Source organism: Glycine soja, chromosome 19 (genome assembly GCF_004193775.1).
Source record: "Glycine soja cultivar W05 chromosome 19, ASM419377v2, whole genome shotgun sequence".
Classification (NCBI taxonomy): Eukaryota; Viridiplantae; Streptophyta; class Magnoliopsida; order Fabales; family Fabaceae; genus Glycine; species Glycine soja.
This window is the reverse complement of record NC_041020.1, coordinates 48,437,815-48,454,284: the sequence shown is the minus strand read 5'-3', so window position 1 is coordinate 48,454,284 and position 16,470 is coordinate 48,437,815. Positions and strand designations below refer to the sequence as shown.

Below are 16,470 nucleotides of genomic sequence, written 5' to 3'. Positions count from 1 at the left end.
AATAAACTAATTTTGTGAAAAAGAGTTAAAAATAATAATTAATATGCATGTAATTTTAGTAGATTTATTTAAGGATTTACCTTGTGTTTTTCTTAAGATTTTTGGTTTTCAAAAACACTTGAAATTTTGACCTAGGAACAAGTTTGGCGAATCAATTAGGAATTTTAGTACATGTTTTCTTTTATTTAAAAAACATGAATTTGACTCATTACTTAAGAAAAATGAAACTTGTTACTACTTGAATCAAAATATTTGATATGATTTCATGTTGCAAAAATCTAAATTAACATCTTCAGTATTTTTTCTCTCAAAAGTAATATACTTATATACGATTAAGAGCGTGTTTGAATTGTTATTACGGTGATTCAACTTATGTTCTCATAAGTAACAAAAAAAAAACATATTTTTACAATGAAATCACATTACATTTATTGTGACAACAAATTCACCTATAGAACAAACACACACTAAATCCTCAAAAAATGATCATGTATATAAATTTTCTTATATTTTTTTTAGCTTGTTAATAGTTGTTAATACTAACATTTTAGCCACTTGAATTTACAAACACCAAAGATAAAAACAAAAAAATCAGAGAAATGAAATTCCTCCTTATAGAAAAAATCTAGAGAGAATCATAAGTTTTTTTTATAAAAAAAATAATCTTACACATATTCTAATTATTTTGTAAAGAATAATACTCAAACAAAATAAGTATATTTAATTTATTGAAAATATAAAATATATTTAACATTTTATTACTTCCTACTTTTTCATATAATGAGTATTGCTTATGTTAATATATTAATTTTCATTTTTTTCTTTTTAAAAGAATAGAAAAAATTATAAATAAAAAAAAGAACCATAACACAGACTAACACTACCGCCCCATTACTCACGCAATGATGCTGTCACAGCGTAAAAAAGCTGGTTTTTAGTCTTTGAGCCACAGCGAAGCTGGGAGCAGTGACTAGTTGGCATGGCTATCATCACAGAAGAACCAGAAGCAGAAGCAGACTCACACTCACAGATCCCAAAACCCCGCAAACCCAAACTCAAAACCCCTTCTTCTCCACCCCCCAACAGCAACAACAACCCCTTCTCCTTCTGGTTCTACTTCACCCTCTCCGTCTCCCTCCTCACTCTCTTCTTTGTCTTGACCTCCAGCCTCTCCCCCCAAGACCCCAAGACCTGGTTCCTCACCCTCCCTCCCCCCCTCCGCCACCACTACTCCAACGGCCGCACCATCAAGGTCCAAACACATTCCAACGAAGCCCCCATCCAAGTCTTCACCCTCCAAGAGGGTCCCACATCGTCCGAAAACATAATCATTCTCCACGGCCAGGGTCTCAGCTCATACTCCTACCGCCACCTTGCCCAATCCCTCGCCGCCAACGGACTCCACGTCACCTCCCTCGACCTCCCCGGACACGGCTTCTCCGACAAGTCCGTCGAGGCTTCCGTCGAGGGCGTAAACGGGGTTTTTGGGAGGTTTTGGTACGTTTACAGCGAGATTCAAGAGAGGGGTCTTTTCTGGGCGTTTGATCAGATGGTGGAAACGGGTCAAATTCCGTACGAGGAAATTCAAGCTCGTATGTCGAAGAGAAAAACAAGAAAGCCTATTGATTTGGGTCCACAAGAGATGGGGAAGGTGTTGGGGGAAGTTATTGATTCCATGGGGCTTGCACCTGTTCACTTGGTTCTGCACGATTCCGCATTGGGGTTGAGTGCTAATTTTGTTTCTGAGAGGCCTGAGTTGGTGAGGAGCGTGACGCTTATCGATACGGCGTCGTCTACTAAGGGGGCTTTTCCCGTTTGGGCTCTGGAGGTGCCTGTGGTGAGGGAGGTGGTGTTGGGGGTTTCTTTTGTTTTTGCTAAGGTGGTGGCTTTGTGCTGTTCCAAGAGGGTTGGTGTCGCCGATTCAGAGGCGTCGAGGGCCTTGTTGAAGGGAAGAGATGGGAGGAGGGCGGTTGTGAATGTTGGGAAGAGGGTGAATTCTAGCTTTGGCTTGGAAGAGTGGGGTGAGGGGTTGAAAGGGATGCCAATGCAGGTGATGTGGTCTGCTGGGTGGTCCGAGGAATGGAGCCAGGAGGGTCACCGGGTTGCGGATGCACTTCCACAGGCTAGTTTTGTTACACATACTGGAGGCCGGTGGGCTCAGGTGAGATCAAGATTTGTTATTGCTTGCTTTTTTGTATTTTTGTTGTCATGGAGAGATTGTTTGATCAGATTGAAATGGATGGTGGAATGAAATTCAAATTGGGTGTTTTACACTTTACATTAGACTAATAATTTAGCCTTGCTGAATGAGCTGGTTTCTTACTGCTATCGGAGGCTAACTAATTTTGGTAGTATTAGATTTTGTGATGTTGTGAGTTGTGACTATGGTATGTTATGTTGATCTAAACTTTCTTGAAAACTCTTGCTTGCTGTACTTTGATTGAATTTTTTCAAGTATCCAAGCTGCCATCGAATATAGATGCTAACTTTTCAATGTGTCTATACACCTTGGTTTCAGTTTATGTGGGTTTTTCTGATCTGGTGCAAAGCATGAGGTTATGGTCCCTAGTCAGTCAAACTCAGTTGTAAAGTAGTCCCCCTTTGATAAGGTTTGTTAGTGAAGGCAGAGAAAGAGTGATGAACATAGAGAGTCAACTACCATGATTAGTTAATAAACAATTTAGTGTATTTTGTGTTACCCTATGCATAAATTATTTGTTTTTGTGGGTCTTTCCTAATCTTGTGTGAAGCGTGAACCATATGCTTCAACTTAAACTAGTCTGCCAATGCAAACCTCTTATACATACTCTACCAAAAAAAAAAAAAAAACCCTCTTATACCAACAGACATTCTTTACTAATGAAGTAATTATTGGGAAGACCTTCATTTTTCAAGTTCCTCCTATGGTAGATAACTAATCGTAACATCAAATTCATAATGACAACATAACCTTTTCTCCCTCAAATTTTTATCTTGAATATAACTGTTTCTTATCTTGTGGAATTGAATATGGCCAGATCTAGCAATTCTTTCTCCTCAATAGATTCATAATTCATTCTCATTTCAAGGAGGAATGATGCTCTGGTTCCTTTGGGAAGAGAATGTTCGAGTAGGATATCTGAGGGATGGGGAGAAATATATTGTTGAGCTAATGAACTTTGTTTTTGGCTTTGCTTGAAGATGCAATAAATGAAAGCCGAGAAATCTTGCCTCCACCTCCTGATTATTTTCATATTCTGTTCACTCACTGTTTATTCATGTAACTTAACATCTGATGTCAATGTTATTCATTTGTTGTTGAAACTAATCCAATTGTTGTGATCTCAGGAGGATGCAGCAGTTGAGATAGCTGAAAAAATTTCTCAATTTGTCTTGTCATTACCAAAGTCTGTTAGGAAAGTTGAGCAAGAGTCCATCCCAGAGCACATACAGAAGATGCTTGATGAAGCAAAAAGCAGTGGTCATGATCACCATCACCATCACAGTCATGATCATGGTCACGGACATGATCACTATGGTGATGCACACATCCATGGAGCTAATTATATGGATGCATATGGACTTGGTCATGGACATCATGGTTGGTGAAAGTGATCACTGGATTTTACTGGCCAACATTCACGCTTGCAGATAGTATCTCTACTTCATATTGCTCACACATTGTATTAGTCAAGAAGCTGAAGCTCGTACCATATGTAGTTCTCGCCAGCTAAAGCCCACATGTTGTATGTTATTTATTTTTGCTGTTTTACATTTTCAAAATTGCTGAAGGGTGTGAGATGATACACTAAGGAGCAACTATGCATGAGAAGATACTTGTAAGGGAAAAAAAAAAACCTTGACATTTTTGAGCTGATTGCTCTTGTATGCTCTAGTTTGGAGCTACTTTTTGTGTTTGGATTTTGGAATTATTTTTTTAAAGTGTTTGGTAAGAAGAATTTTTAACCAATGTACTTGAGATATTTTAGTAATTTAGATAGATGATTGTGCTATATTTGTTATATTAATTCAAACTCTCCTTGTAGAAAAACTAAAGGTTACAGTCTAATAAACTCTTCCATATACTTTTTAAAGGATTTTCCTTTTCCTTTATTGAGATATTGAAATTTCTTGGTTAAAACCAGTGTTTCTAAAACTGAACCTGACTGGATAATCAGGCCAGCTTAGGTCTGGGAAACTTATTTATCCTGGTTAAGTGTATGAACTGGTGTGAATCAGTTAGTACCAGTTGAACTACTGTCAATTGGTTTTGAAAAGGGGGCATTCTCTATTGGTCGTTGAGTGTACTATGTTTAATGCGTGATGCCATCTTTCTTGTGTTTTTTTATGCTTTTGGTATTGGTTAATAATATGGAAAATAATTGAAATAAAACTGAAATGGCCCTTGGATCATGATCCTCTCCAGTTTGTTTTTAAAGTGCAGGGATCTGATCTCCACCCGTATAATGATTTATGAGTTTGATCTTGTTTTTTGATGCTTTGACAGGTAATGGACATAAATCATCTGAACGATATAATGAGTGATCATAGTATAAAGTATAAACTTTAGGGAAAGGTTATTAATTCATGTAATAGCTTTATTGAGCTGGATCCATATCTTATACTAAACGCAAAAAGAAAGTAGCAACACTGTATCCATATAATATGCTAGACGCTGAGTAACTAGAATGTCGTCAGAAAAGGGCTGAAAAAGGGCAACTGATTCGTTAAAGAGAATCATGCAAGTTGATGGTAAAAGTGATGTTCTTTCTGAATTTTTAGAGGAACTTAGGTGGGATAGGAAACAGGAGCTACATATATTTTGAAGGGGGGCATTTCCCCTCCTTCCCCCCTAAATTTTAAAATTTTCTTATATATATATATATATATATATATATATATATATATATATATATATATAATATTTAATCTTTAATTACACCTTTGATCTATTTATTATGACTAATGTATCATTTTTATCTCTAGGCTCTTCTACTCAAATCTTACTAATTCAAAATGATATATTTCTTCTAAAATTTGAAAATTTCAAATGTTTACCTTTTTTAAACCCTAATTGAATCATCAAAATTTCTAACTTTGAAACCTTTTAAATTATTTTCTATCTCAGATATGCCACAAACCCTCAAATTTTCGAATTTATGAAGATTTTATGTAAAACAATCAGAATTATTTTTTTTAGGTACAATCAGAAGTACTTGATTACAAATAATACGAGAAATTGGACTAAACTCGAGTGAAAAATGAAGGACAAAAAATTGTACATTGGTTATTATAAAAGAAAAAAACTAAAAAAGAATTAAAATTAATAATTTAATTGATTAATTAATTAATTAATTAATTTTTCAGTGGTATTTTATCATTTCGGCCACCCACATCAATACCATCTAGATTGATACAACAGTTGCTTCTTCCACCCTATTGTTTTGCTACCTGCACCTCCTTATTTTCAAATATCCCAAGGTTCCCCTCTATGCTACCACCGTTTCCTCCCTTTTGCTCCATCGTACCATAATTGCTCCCTTTTCCTCTGTCTGAAAACCTCCAAAACCATAATTTCCCTCCATGAATCATTGCTATGCGTCGAAGAAGTAAATTCCAAGGTTTTTTTTTTTCTAGATCTGGTTATAATTTCAAATTGGAGAATCTATAATAGACACACACAAAAAAAAAAGAATGCTTTTTTATTGTCCATTATGGAATTATGTATGCACAATTCTAGAATGTACAATCTGAAAGTAGTCAATTTTTAGAAAGAAAGGATATTTTTGTTCATTTGAGTGTTCTATTGCAGGAAGCAATTGCCCTTAGATACGTAAGTTGGGCTTTGCTAATTTCACACATTTTTTTAATTTCTAAAACTCTCACTCTTTCCCCTAGTCCCTCTTTTAAAAAATTTCGCCTCCCTCTCCCTCTTGCATCCCCTTCCTCCGTACGAGTACTCCAATGTTTTAGAAGTTGATTCTCTTTTTATGGTTAACTGCTCTTTGCGGGACTTGATGAGGCGAAAGCGATCCTATCGAGTTGAACAAGCTGGATTTAAAAACAATGCTAGCTGATGAAGAAGAAAAGGAACACCAGAAGAATTATGAATCTGAAGTTAGCAATCATGCTAATATAGTGCATGGGAAACTGCCCCTTCCAGCTGGCAGTGACAGTCTTTTACAAGTTACTAGTCGGCCAAAAGATGAATGTTTTGGTCAACATGAAATGGAAGGTTTGGAAGCAAGTACAGTGTTGAGGAACTGTACAAATGGAGAGTTTGCTTTAATGCATAGGGGACCATACCTCCACAAGCCTTAAAAATTATATTTAATGGATTCCATAGACCAATCTGTGGCTTGCAGGGGAGAAAACCTTAAGGTTCGCACAACTTTTACAAAACCTGTAGCTTCTGATGCCTGTACCCAAAATCCCTTTTTAGACCCTCGGATGAGAACAGCTCCTGAGAGGACTCCACAAACTGATACTTCTGCTTCAAGTAGTGTGCAGAGCTCCTTCATTGATGATAAAGTGTCTGGCAAATATAGTTTCATGGATCAAAGTTCTCATGGAAGCAGATCTTTTGTGCAACATGATCAGATGACGTTTTGTGAGAATTCTGTGGAGAAAAATGCTGCAAGTGATGTGCAAGTATTGCTAAGTGAAAAAGTGGATAGTCAAAAGCTGGGGGAAACTTTGTTGCACGAGACTATGAAATTAACTGAAATAACCACAAGCAAGAACCCCATGGCTGATAAGAATCTCGAAGGTACTTGACCTTGCCAGCAACCTCTAATGAGGATAGCTCTGATGAAATGCCAGGTTTTAACTTTACCCTCTTTAACCCAATTTCCTCGTTTTTATTTCCTTATTTGCATTTGTCTCTATTTTTGCTGTATGCATTGAATTGGATTTGGGTCGGTGTTTCCCCAAAGGAATTTTGGTGAATCTGTGATGCAGTCTCATGGGATGCCTTGTTAAACCATACAGCCTCTCTCATGCTAGGTTATGTATTAACAGTCAGTCATCCTTTTCTAATATTTTTTTGTGGCATGTTAGAGTTTTTTGGAATGATTATCTGTTATTGAATTTGGACAAAGCCGTGTGTGTATATATACAAAGATATCCTTGTAAACCAAGAATATTTTCATAAATTGCAGGGCTAATCAAGGAAACAAAATAAACTAATATAGGAAAGTATATCAAGGAGACAACTCATCTTAAGATACCGTAGCCTAGAAAATATTTGCAGAGTAATTACAAAGATATTCCATCAATACATGTAACTTAGCATTCTATGGGATGACGGTATACAACTCTTACAAAGGAAACTGAAGCTTTTATATTGCTCTATGCCTGGAGGTCCAACCATTTAAGAAAAGTTTATAGCAGATATCCTTTCATATATTGACTTCTCACTCTTCATTGTTTTGATTAAATGCTGATTAGGTAGACCACCATGATCCATTTGTTAGTGACATGCAGTTATAGAACAAGAAAACAAATTGCATCTACTTCCACTGAACACACGCACATCAGAAAAGAAAAGAAAAAACTACTTGAAAAGAGGAATACACATGTACACACAGAAGACAAAAGTAATATATATTATACTTAAGGAATGTGCTACAGACTGATTACCAACAAGGGAATGAAACAAATAAACATATGCATAGGGTTTTACTGTGGTCCAGCAATAAAAAGATTCTATTGACCATGGAAGCTAGTTAAACTTTTTCGTTCCTGCAAGTTTTAAAATCGATTAATGTGTATCTCAATACCCGGGGATTCTTATGCTGGATGTTGATAAGTAAAAATTATGAGTAATGAGAGAAAAAAAAGATTTGTATTTTTAAATATCAAAAGTATTTTTGAAGTTATTAAAAATCTTAATTAAATATCACTTGATTTTGATACACTCTTTAAAAAATTATAAGTGAATATCACAACACTAAATAGACCCTAAGAAACAAAACGAACTGTGAGAAACAATATGATGTTAGTTTTAAAAATAATCTATCGTGAGAGTTGAGGTTTGGCGTTGGCGCAATGTATGTAGTAGGGTTTAAGCTTTAGTTTCAAGAGTGTGTCAGAGGGAGGTTTAAAGTTGGCATTTGCAGTGGAGTTAGTAATCTCACATTACCCTGACGTGAGAGTTGAGGCTTGGCGTTGGCGCAATGCCTGTTGATGTAGTAGGGTTTAAGCTTTCTGCTTCTGCTAGAGTGTGGGAGGTTTAAACTAATCTAAAGTTTGCATTTGCAGAATCCTTCACTTCGCAGTTCACACTATTGCGCTCTAAGTAAGTAAAATGGGTTATGGTTACGGTCCTTTCTCTCTTCTACTAACCAGACGCCTCCATCTCTATTCTTCCCTAAACCCTAAACCCTCTTTCCCACTCTTTCACCTTCTCACCAAACCCTTCTCCACCGCCCCTCCAGACCCTAACCCTAAACCCTCTTCCCTCTCCGCCCGTCTCAGCTTCGTCTTCGACCAAATCGACGCCATCGAAAAAGAGCGCTCTCAGAAGCACGAAACGCTTCAGCGCATTCGAGCCTGGCGTGAATCCAAGAACGCTCCCCCTTCGCCCTCTCAGAACGATGCCCCACCGGAGCCGGCACTATCCGTCTCCGCAGACGACGAAAGCCCTCCGGAGCCGCCGCCGAAGAAGGCGGTGGAGTTGGTGCATCCGTGGCCGGAGTGGATCCAATTGATGGAGATGCTGGTGCACCAGAATTACTTCGACCACAAAAGGAGGGACGAGGATAAAATGGTCCACGACTTAGGGTTCAATTCGCCCGAGGTTGCCGAAGGATTCGATTTCACCAAGGATTTCAAGAGCGTTCACATGGCGTGTCTCTATTTCGGGAGAGACCGTTTTGATATATTGAGGTTTGTGCAGCTATGTTAATTGAATTCGCCAAGTCAACCAATCGTAAGTTTTAAAGATTTTTAAACTGAAGTTTAAAAGATCAAGTCAACCAATCAGAAATCATGTTAGTTATAAAACTCTTTACGCTATTAGACTATTTTTGCATGATGATATTGTAGCTGCTATGGCTTTGTTTTGTTGAGGAATATGTCTATGGGTCTGGATGTTATGCGTTACAATTGATGAAGCCCAAGATGATTGATTTCAGGTCCTTGTCAAGGAAGGATATTCAAGTTTTGGTTGGTTATGGATGCCCTACTGTGGACAGAAAGGTGGTTTTCTCTGCAAAACTTTTAAGGAAGCATGTTCACCTTGATGAAGGAGATGTAAGTGTAGCCCGTTTTGTTCGGTGTCAAATATAAACCGTTAATTTCTTTGTTGTTTTTAATGGTTGCGTGAATTGTGATTTGTGAGTGCTCAAAGTTTGTCTGAGTTTTTATCTTATTATCCATTTTCATGGGTACATGTGTATGTGAAGGGATGTGATGTTGGAGATGGGAGGCCATTCAACCTACACTACTAATGTGAATTAGTATCTGTGTGTCTATTTTTGTGGTTGGTGGAAAGGAAACTCAGATCACTTTTGCTCTGCTCGCATCCTTTTTATCCCTTTCTTAGTCACGGATGTCACCTTTTCTTTCTTAGATCCCCCTAACATCTCTGATCTCTCTTAGTTGATCCCATTCTTTAATCTATAGCATGTGTTACTCAATATTTGAATACATATTTTGTATATTTTTGATGAAAAATTCATTGATATCAGGTCTGTAGTTCCTGCAGCTTGAGAAACACTTGTGAAAGGGGGTATCTGCTAACAAACAAAGAGGATGAGGCACAGACTCTTGATGTCATGAGGCTCCTGCTGACTTTTGGTTTTGATCCTGTTGATGGATCAGTCATCAATAAGTCACTTCTAAAGCAGAAGTCTGTGAAAACAGTGGTTCGTAAATTACTTCATGAGGTTGTCAAGCTGAGTTCAGTTCCCATTGATCCAAATCTTCCTCCTCCGGTGATTAAAAAACCACCACCAAAAGTGAAACAACCTCCTCCTCCTCCAAAGAGACGTGTTGGACGGGATGATGTCGAGATGAAAAAAGGGGACTGGCTATGTCCGAAGTATGTCCTTGAATCTCTCTGATTTACTTGCTATAATAATCACAGTTTTATCACCTGGCCACTGTCAGTTTCAAGTGAATTTCCATTTGAAAACCTTATTATTTTAACCAACTTATTATGCTCAGTGCTCCTTTTGAACCTAGTGAATTTGATTTTTGGGCTTACCCCTGATAGCTGTCACTAATTGATTTTTTTCCCTTCTTTTGGTAAATTATATATGGATTAGATTAGGAAATCAATTGTTTATGAATAAGCTGTTATTGGATGACATCAGCATATAGTATTTGATTTTTCCTGCTTTTGACTGAACATGCTGCTGCACACTTCTTAGGTGTGAATTCATGAATTTTGCAAAGAATACTGTTTGTTTACAGTGTGATGCCAAGCGTCCTAAAAGACAGTTGTTGCCAGGAGAATGGGAGTGCCCCGAGTAAGTTTAAAGTTAAAGTCCTTCATTTTTTCGATTACTTTGCACTGTTCCTGCACTTCTCCCTCCTCTTCCTCTCTCTCTCTCTCACACACACATCACACACACACACACACGCACAGGGCAACTATAATAATCATCTCTGAAGTTTAGGACATCAGTGTGAAGCATGTATTGATATAATTAAGACTAATAGCATGCAGAATTATGTTCACCGAAGTTCGCAAGGGTTATGTGGCCCCTGAAGCTTTTATTGCTAAAATGTTTTTGGCTTGAATTGTTTATTTCTTATCTGGCAGGTGCAACTTCTTGAATTACAGGAGGAATATGGTATGCTTCCATTGTGAGTGTAAACGCCCACCTGATGAATTTCTTGAGAATAAAATGCAAGATAGAATACAGAGTTCCAAACCTAAGTTGGATAAGATGGGCAGCCGACAAGAGGTTTCCAATGCCTGGAATTTTGACTTTGATGACAATGAATCAGATGGTGCAGATGTAGCTGCTTTTGAGTATGCAGATACTCATGCTATAGATGAGAATTCAGATAATCATGCTCAACATGCAAATCATACGGGATGGGAAGATGATTTTGAAAAAAACAAAGTGCAAGGGTCCCCTGATGGAGAATATGCTAATCCTGGTCTTTATAGACCTAGAACAGGGTTTGATGATTTTGAGGATGAGGATGATATAGATAGTTATGAGCTAGAAACTGCTCAAAATAGTAGTAGAATGGAAGAATCTAAATATAATTTCTCAGAAGGTGAAAACTTTTCTGAATCTGAAGATATTGAAGCCACTGATGATAAGATGCATGCACGACACAAAACAGCTTCTGGAAGAAGTGCACAATCCCGATCAATTCGCAAGAATACATCTTTCTCTGGATCCGATGATGATGAACTTGAATTTGGTACAGATGAACAACTGTCCGTTGTCTCCAATTTCAAATCTGGGCATGTTTCTGCTGCTGACAGAAAAAGAAAAGGCAGAGGTCCTTCCAAGAAATTAAGCTTTGGTTCTGAATCTGAGGAAGAGATTGGTGCTGGTTTATACTCTGATGAGGATGATGACTTAAATGAAGAATATTCATTCAGGAAAAATAAAGGGAACAAACGTGATCTATCCAGACAAAATAAGGGGAATAGACACGATTCTGGAAGAAGGAACTTCACCAAAGACAGAAAGTCAGGATCTATTGGCGGTCGCCAAACAAATATGTTCAGTGATGATTTTGATGGATCATCCCAGCAGTCTTATAGGAACAGTAGGGGGTCTCGGGAAAATGACCATAATCGGAAGAGTTTTGAAGATTTTGATGGACCGTCTCGGCAATCATATGGTGATGGTAGAGGGTCCCGAGGAAACAACGGTAATGGATCATCCCGGCAGTCTTACGGGAATGGTAGGGGGTCTCGAGGAAATGACCGTTATCGTCCGAGATTTGAAGATTTTGATGGACCGTCTCAACGACCATATAGTGATGGTAGAGGGTCCCGTGGAAACAAGCGCAAAGGATCATCCCGGCAATCTTATGGGAATGGTAGAGGATCTCGAGGAAATGACCGAAATTGGCAGAGATTTAAAGACAGGGAAAATGGAACGGGACGGTTAAATAAATATAGAATGGATGAGAAAGATTCTGGTGGTGAATTTAAAAACAGTAGGCGTGTAATTGAAAGATAGCGCCACCGCCATGGCTCCATGAACAAATTTTTGTTGCTCAGTTTGGTGTTGCACATAAATATTGCTGATTGCCAAACTCAAATGTGATACAATACAAGCCTCTAAAGGTCAGTCAGTATTCATAAGATCAATTGATCTGGAAATCTTAAACCTTGGAAAATTTTCCCCTTCCAATAAATAACAGATCAGTGAATTGGTTACGAATGTCTGGTTGGACGATCAAGTTATGCCTTGATGCTATTTTTCAGCAAAGTTAACCTGCCATATGAGCGGCCGTGCCCTGCCATAATGTGATCATCCAATATAAGGTTCGTGAATAACCGCCATATCTGACCCGCCGATTCCAGTGTCTTCTTAGTGACTTCTCTGGAACAATACTGTTGCAAAGTAAGCAATGCACTTAGTAATCACACTCTGGGATTTTGAATATGAAAATTGTGAAGGCAATATTACTTAAGAGCTTAATAGGTTGCACTTTTGTTATTGCAGCTTAATATTCTCATTTTTCACTCTTCCCTGTGATGAATTTATTTTTCATAACATCCTAGTTCTCAACAAAATTACCCAGGGTACATCAAGCAAGAAAATGAAAAAAGAAACTTAAAAAGAGAACATAAATTTTAAATGGGTGGAGGTAGTAGTTTGTTTCGTGAAATAGCAAGTTAAAAGTGAAAATAATTAAGTCGTATCAATTTATTGCTATTATTTTTTTCCATAAATAAAAATGTATTCTACAGAAAAATATATTTTTTTAAGAAAAAAAGAGATAGATGTATTTGCTCGTATCTAGCACATGAAAATGCATCCTGTAGTCAAGTAGTTTGTGATTGGGATTGAGGATCTTAATTCCAACCTCATTTATGTGGACAAGATATCATATAATAAACTTTTTATGAATATCCATGCATCATAGACGACAAGCATTGATTAGAAAACCAAGTTGATAGAAAAATGAAAAAAATGGTAACAATAAGAATTAATTTGAATAAATTTCTCAAACGGATCAAGGGGGGCAAGCAGGGGATAAGGAAAATAGATTTTTAAGTTGATATTTTTTTAAAAAAAATAGTGGTAGATCATATTTCTAATTTTATCTATTAAATTAATAATGAATATTTTTAAACTTATTATTTATTAAATATACTGATAGAGTAAAATATAATTTTATATTATCATTTAATTATAAATTATTATTTAAATTATTTTAAGATAATTATTTTAAAAATTAATAAATTTATCGTATATAATAGTTGTTATGTAAAAAAATTTAGTGTGTAATTTTTTTTCCTTAAAAATTCAGCATCCCTTTGATACACTTCTCGAACTCTTCCTAAGCATAACAGGAAGGATGTACGTACTCGTGCATGTTTATTACAAATGGACCTTCCGCAGTTAATAAAGAAAATTGCACGATGATGCAAAACATAGGCCTTTTTACCAATATAATAAAAAAATAATGTAGAAAATAATATATTTATCAAATGTAGGTTATCTTTTACACCTAAGAATCTGGTCTGGATGGAGATGAGTTTTTTTTTTTCATTTTTAATCTTTCTAAAGTTTGTTTTCTCAATCTTGATCCCTACAGTGTGAAGTTACAAGAATTAAAATGGAAATTTAAAAGGGACTAAAAGTAAAAAAATGCAAAATTTATAGGAACTTAAAATTAATAAAATAAATATAGAAATCAAAATTGAAATATCTATCCACATATTCAAGTCTTGTTGTATGTGATGATGAAGATGTTGAATGTATGATAAATGGTTTCAAAGAATATATGTTGGCCAGGCTTGAGCTATGTTAACGATGATCATAAAAGTTAAATTGCACATCACTTGAAATGCTATGATAAATGATTTTAAAGAATATAAGCTAATCAGACTTGAGCTATTTTAATGATGATTATAAAAGTTAAATTGCATATCACTTGAAAATGCTACCATGAAACCGAATAAGTCAAACCAATTAACCTAATTTAAATCAAAGATAAAAGTTTAGATTGATTTGAATCAACAATTTTTTTATCAACGAGTATTAATAATTAATATTTAATGTTAGTGAGAAGATGAAAACTGGATTAGTTCAATCCAACCAATTAATCTAACTTAGATCAAAGAGAAAAGTTCAGATTCATTTGGATCATCAATTTTTTTTTGACAAGTATTAATAATTAATATTTAATGTTAATGAAAGGATCTAAACACATGTTTTTCTTATTACTTTATCTTTTATACCTCTCCTTTCAATTTGGATCATCAATTTGATTCGAATTTTAAAATTATAAATTTGATGACAATGATTCGGGTATTAAATTTGAACATATATATTAACGCAACGTGAGGGAGGCTCAAGCAAAATCTCTTGTGGTAGTTTGATATCTGTGACTGCGAACTCCATATTACAGACATCTAAATTTTAAAATTAAAAAGGAAAAAACAGGATGACGCAAGTAAAATATTTCAAATTTATCAGAGTTTAAATTGCAATAACTAAAAATCTCGGAAAGAAACTTTTCCGAAATGATGTTCCATAAATTCAAATATAATCGTGTTGAGATCTTCAATTAGGCGCTAACCAGGACCGTCGATGTGACATACATGACACGTGTAAACAAACAATGGCGTGATATGATGGTGCATTAGCCAAACTGGGAAAACAAAATATAAACCATTTCGCGGCAAATTTTATTTCCTTCTCTCTCTAAACTCTTCCACTTCTCTCTCCTCTTTCGCGCGAATCCAATAAAGGCTACCAGTGGTAAGCCAATTTCACTGTTCGATTTGTGATTTAGGACTTGAATTTCAGTGTAAGAAACAATTTCGATTAATCGATCTTCCGTTAATTTTCAGAATTTTGGCCCTTGGCGGGTTCTGGCTGATAATGTTGCTTTTTTTTTCCAAGAAACTATTTCTTCGATTTTTTTGTTTTGTTCTTGATAAAGCAATCTTGCTTCTTCTTGATCTTTGATTCGAGAAAAAATTTACGTGTTTATCAATCTTGCTCCACATAATCCAATTGTTTCGACTGCTATAATAAGCAACAAAAGCCTTATCCCATTAGGTGTGATGAGATCAGTTACATGAATCACACAACAACATTAGACTCAGTTAAAGAGCAAATCGCCAGGGATATTATTTACTATGAGATCCTTCCTAACAATTTCCTCCAATGTCCTTGGTCTCCCTCTCCTTTTTTTTTCATAAGTCTGCTATTATTGATCAACTCTGCACAACAAGCAGTGTGTGCTCAATCATGTACGGTGATAAATGACCAAATGAAGGAAGCAGGCATGCATGCCCTTTCCATGCTAGCATGCTCTAGATAAAAAGCACAAATTATTAGTTGATATTGTGCAGTTATTATGGACACTATTGTACCCTCTCATTTGCATTGTTTATTTAGGTGCTTTGTTAGTGTCTAGTTGGATTCATCTGCCTATATATTCAAAAGTAGCTTGGTTATTGGTGATATTCTTGACTCTTTTTTTTCTCCAGGCACTGTCACAGGGGAAATTGTAATTGGAACTTAAAAATGCAGATAGTGAGATAGTGGAAAACCAAAATGATGCAGACTGCTTTAATGATTGGAGGCTTTCAAGAAGCATTACGCCATACAGTTGGTTAAGTCTTTCTGTTTTTGTATTTTCTGATCACATGAATCTGGGGCAGCTATAAATAGCTAAGCCCTCATTGATGTAAGTGTAAATTCATGAATTCAGTTTCAGTTTTTCAGTTACATATATGGTTACATTTTCTCTCAGAAATCTATTATTGCAACAGTCTGTCCTGACATTGAAGCAACTTACGGTTGATTATTTCATTTTCAGGTTTCTTGTGCTCTGTTTCATTCGAGGAAACATAATACAGAGCACATGAGAAACTCTGCCACCACAGATGAATCCCAAAGCAAGTTTTGGCATTCATGGTAACCTTCCCAATACAATGGATGGTTCTCTGGTGCAAGAGTTGGGTCAGCTGTTGAAATTATTAAGGGATTTCAAACTTACAGCACATGCTATGGTGGATGCTGCATTTCAGATAAGGACGGCCCACAGATCCTTGCCACCTTTGCTTTTGGGATCATTATGAATTGTTGGAAATAGAATCACATTAATGTTCTACTTCCCAAGTAGTCTAGATTCTTTGCATAACAAGTAGAATTGGTTCAATGCATCTTAGGAAATAGTGATAGCTTAATTACTTTCTTGCAAGTTATACTGTACATTTATTATATTTGTAAACTTCACGTATATAAATCAAAGCACTCGGTTGGGTGTCTATTCATTCGAGCACATTCAAAAACACTACTGGATATATTGTACTTGGAGTAA

General features: G+C 36.2%; 2 protein-coding genes across 2 annotated transcripts; both read left to right on the top strand.

Moving 5' to 3' along the window:
- Positions 1 to 886: 886 nt before the first annotated feature.
- Positions 887 to 4,007, top strand: LOC114400192 (protein AUXIN RESPONSE 4-like). The gene is made up of 2 exons (XM_028362516.1): positions 887 to 2,161; positions 3,328 to 4,007. Exons 1-2 carry the CDS (start codon positions 980 to 982, stop codon positions 3,586 to 3,588), a joined length of 1,443 nt encoding a protein of 480 aa, XP_028218317.1. The 5' UTR covers positions 887 to 979; the 3' UTR covers positions 3,589 to 4,007.
- A 3,947-nt stretch (positions 4,008 to 7,954) lies between these two features.
- LOC114400780 lies at positions 7,955 to 12,695 on the top strand. The gene is made up of 5 exons (XM_028363414.1): positions 7,955 to 8,868; positions 9,117 to 9,234; positions 9,672 to 10,024; positions 10,356 to 10,454; positions 10,751 to 12,695. Exons 1-5 carry the CDS (start codon positions 8,288 to 8,290, stop codon positions 12,138 to 12,140), a joined length of 2,541 nt encoding a protein of 846 aa, XP_028219215.1. The 5' UTR covers positions 7,955 to 8,287; the 3' UTR covers positions 12,141 to 12,695.
- Positions 12,696 to 16,470: the final 3,775 nt, after the last annotated feature.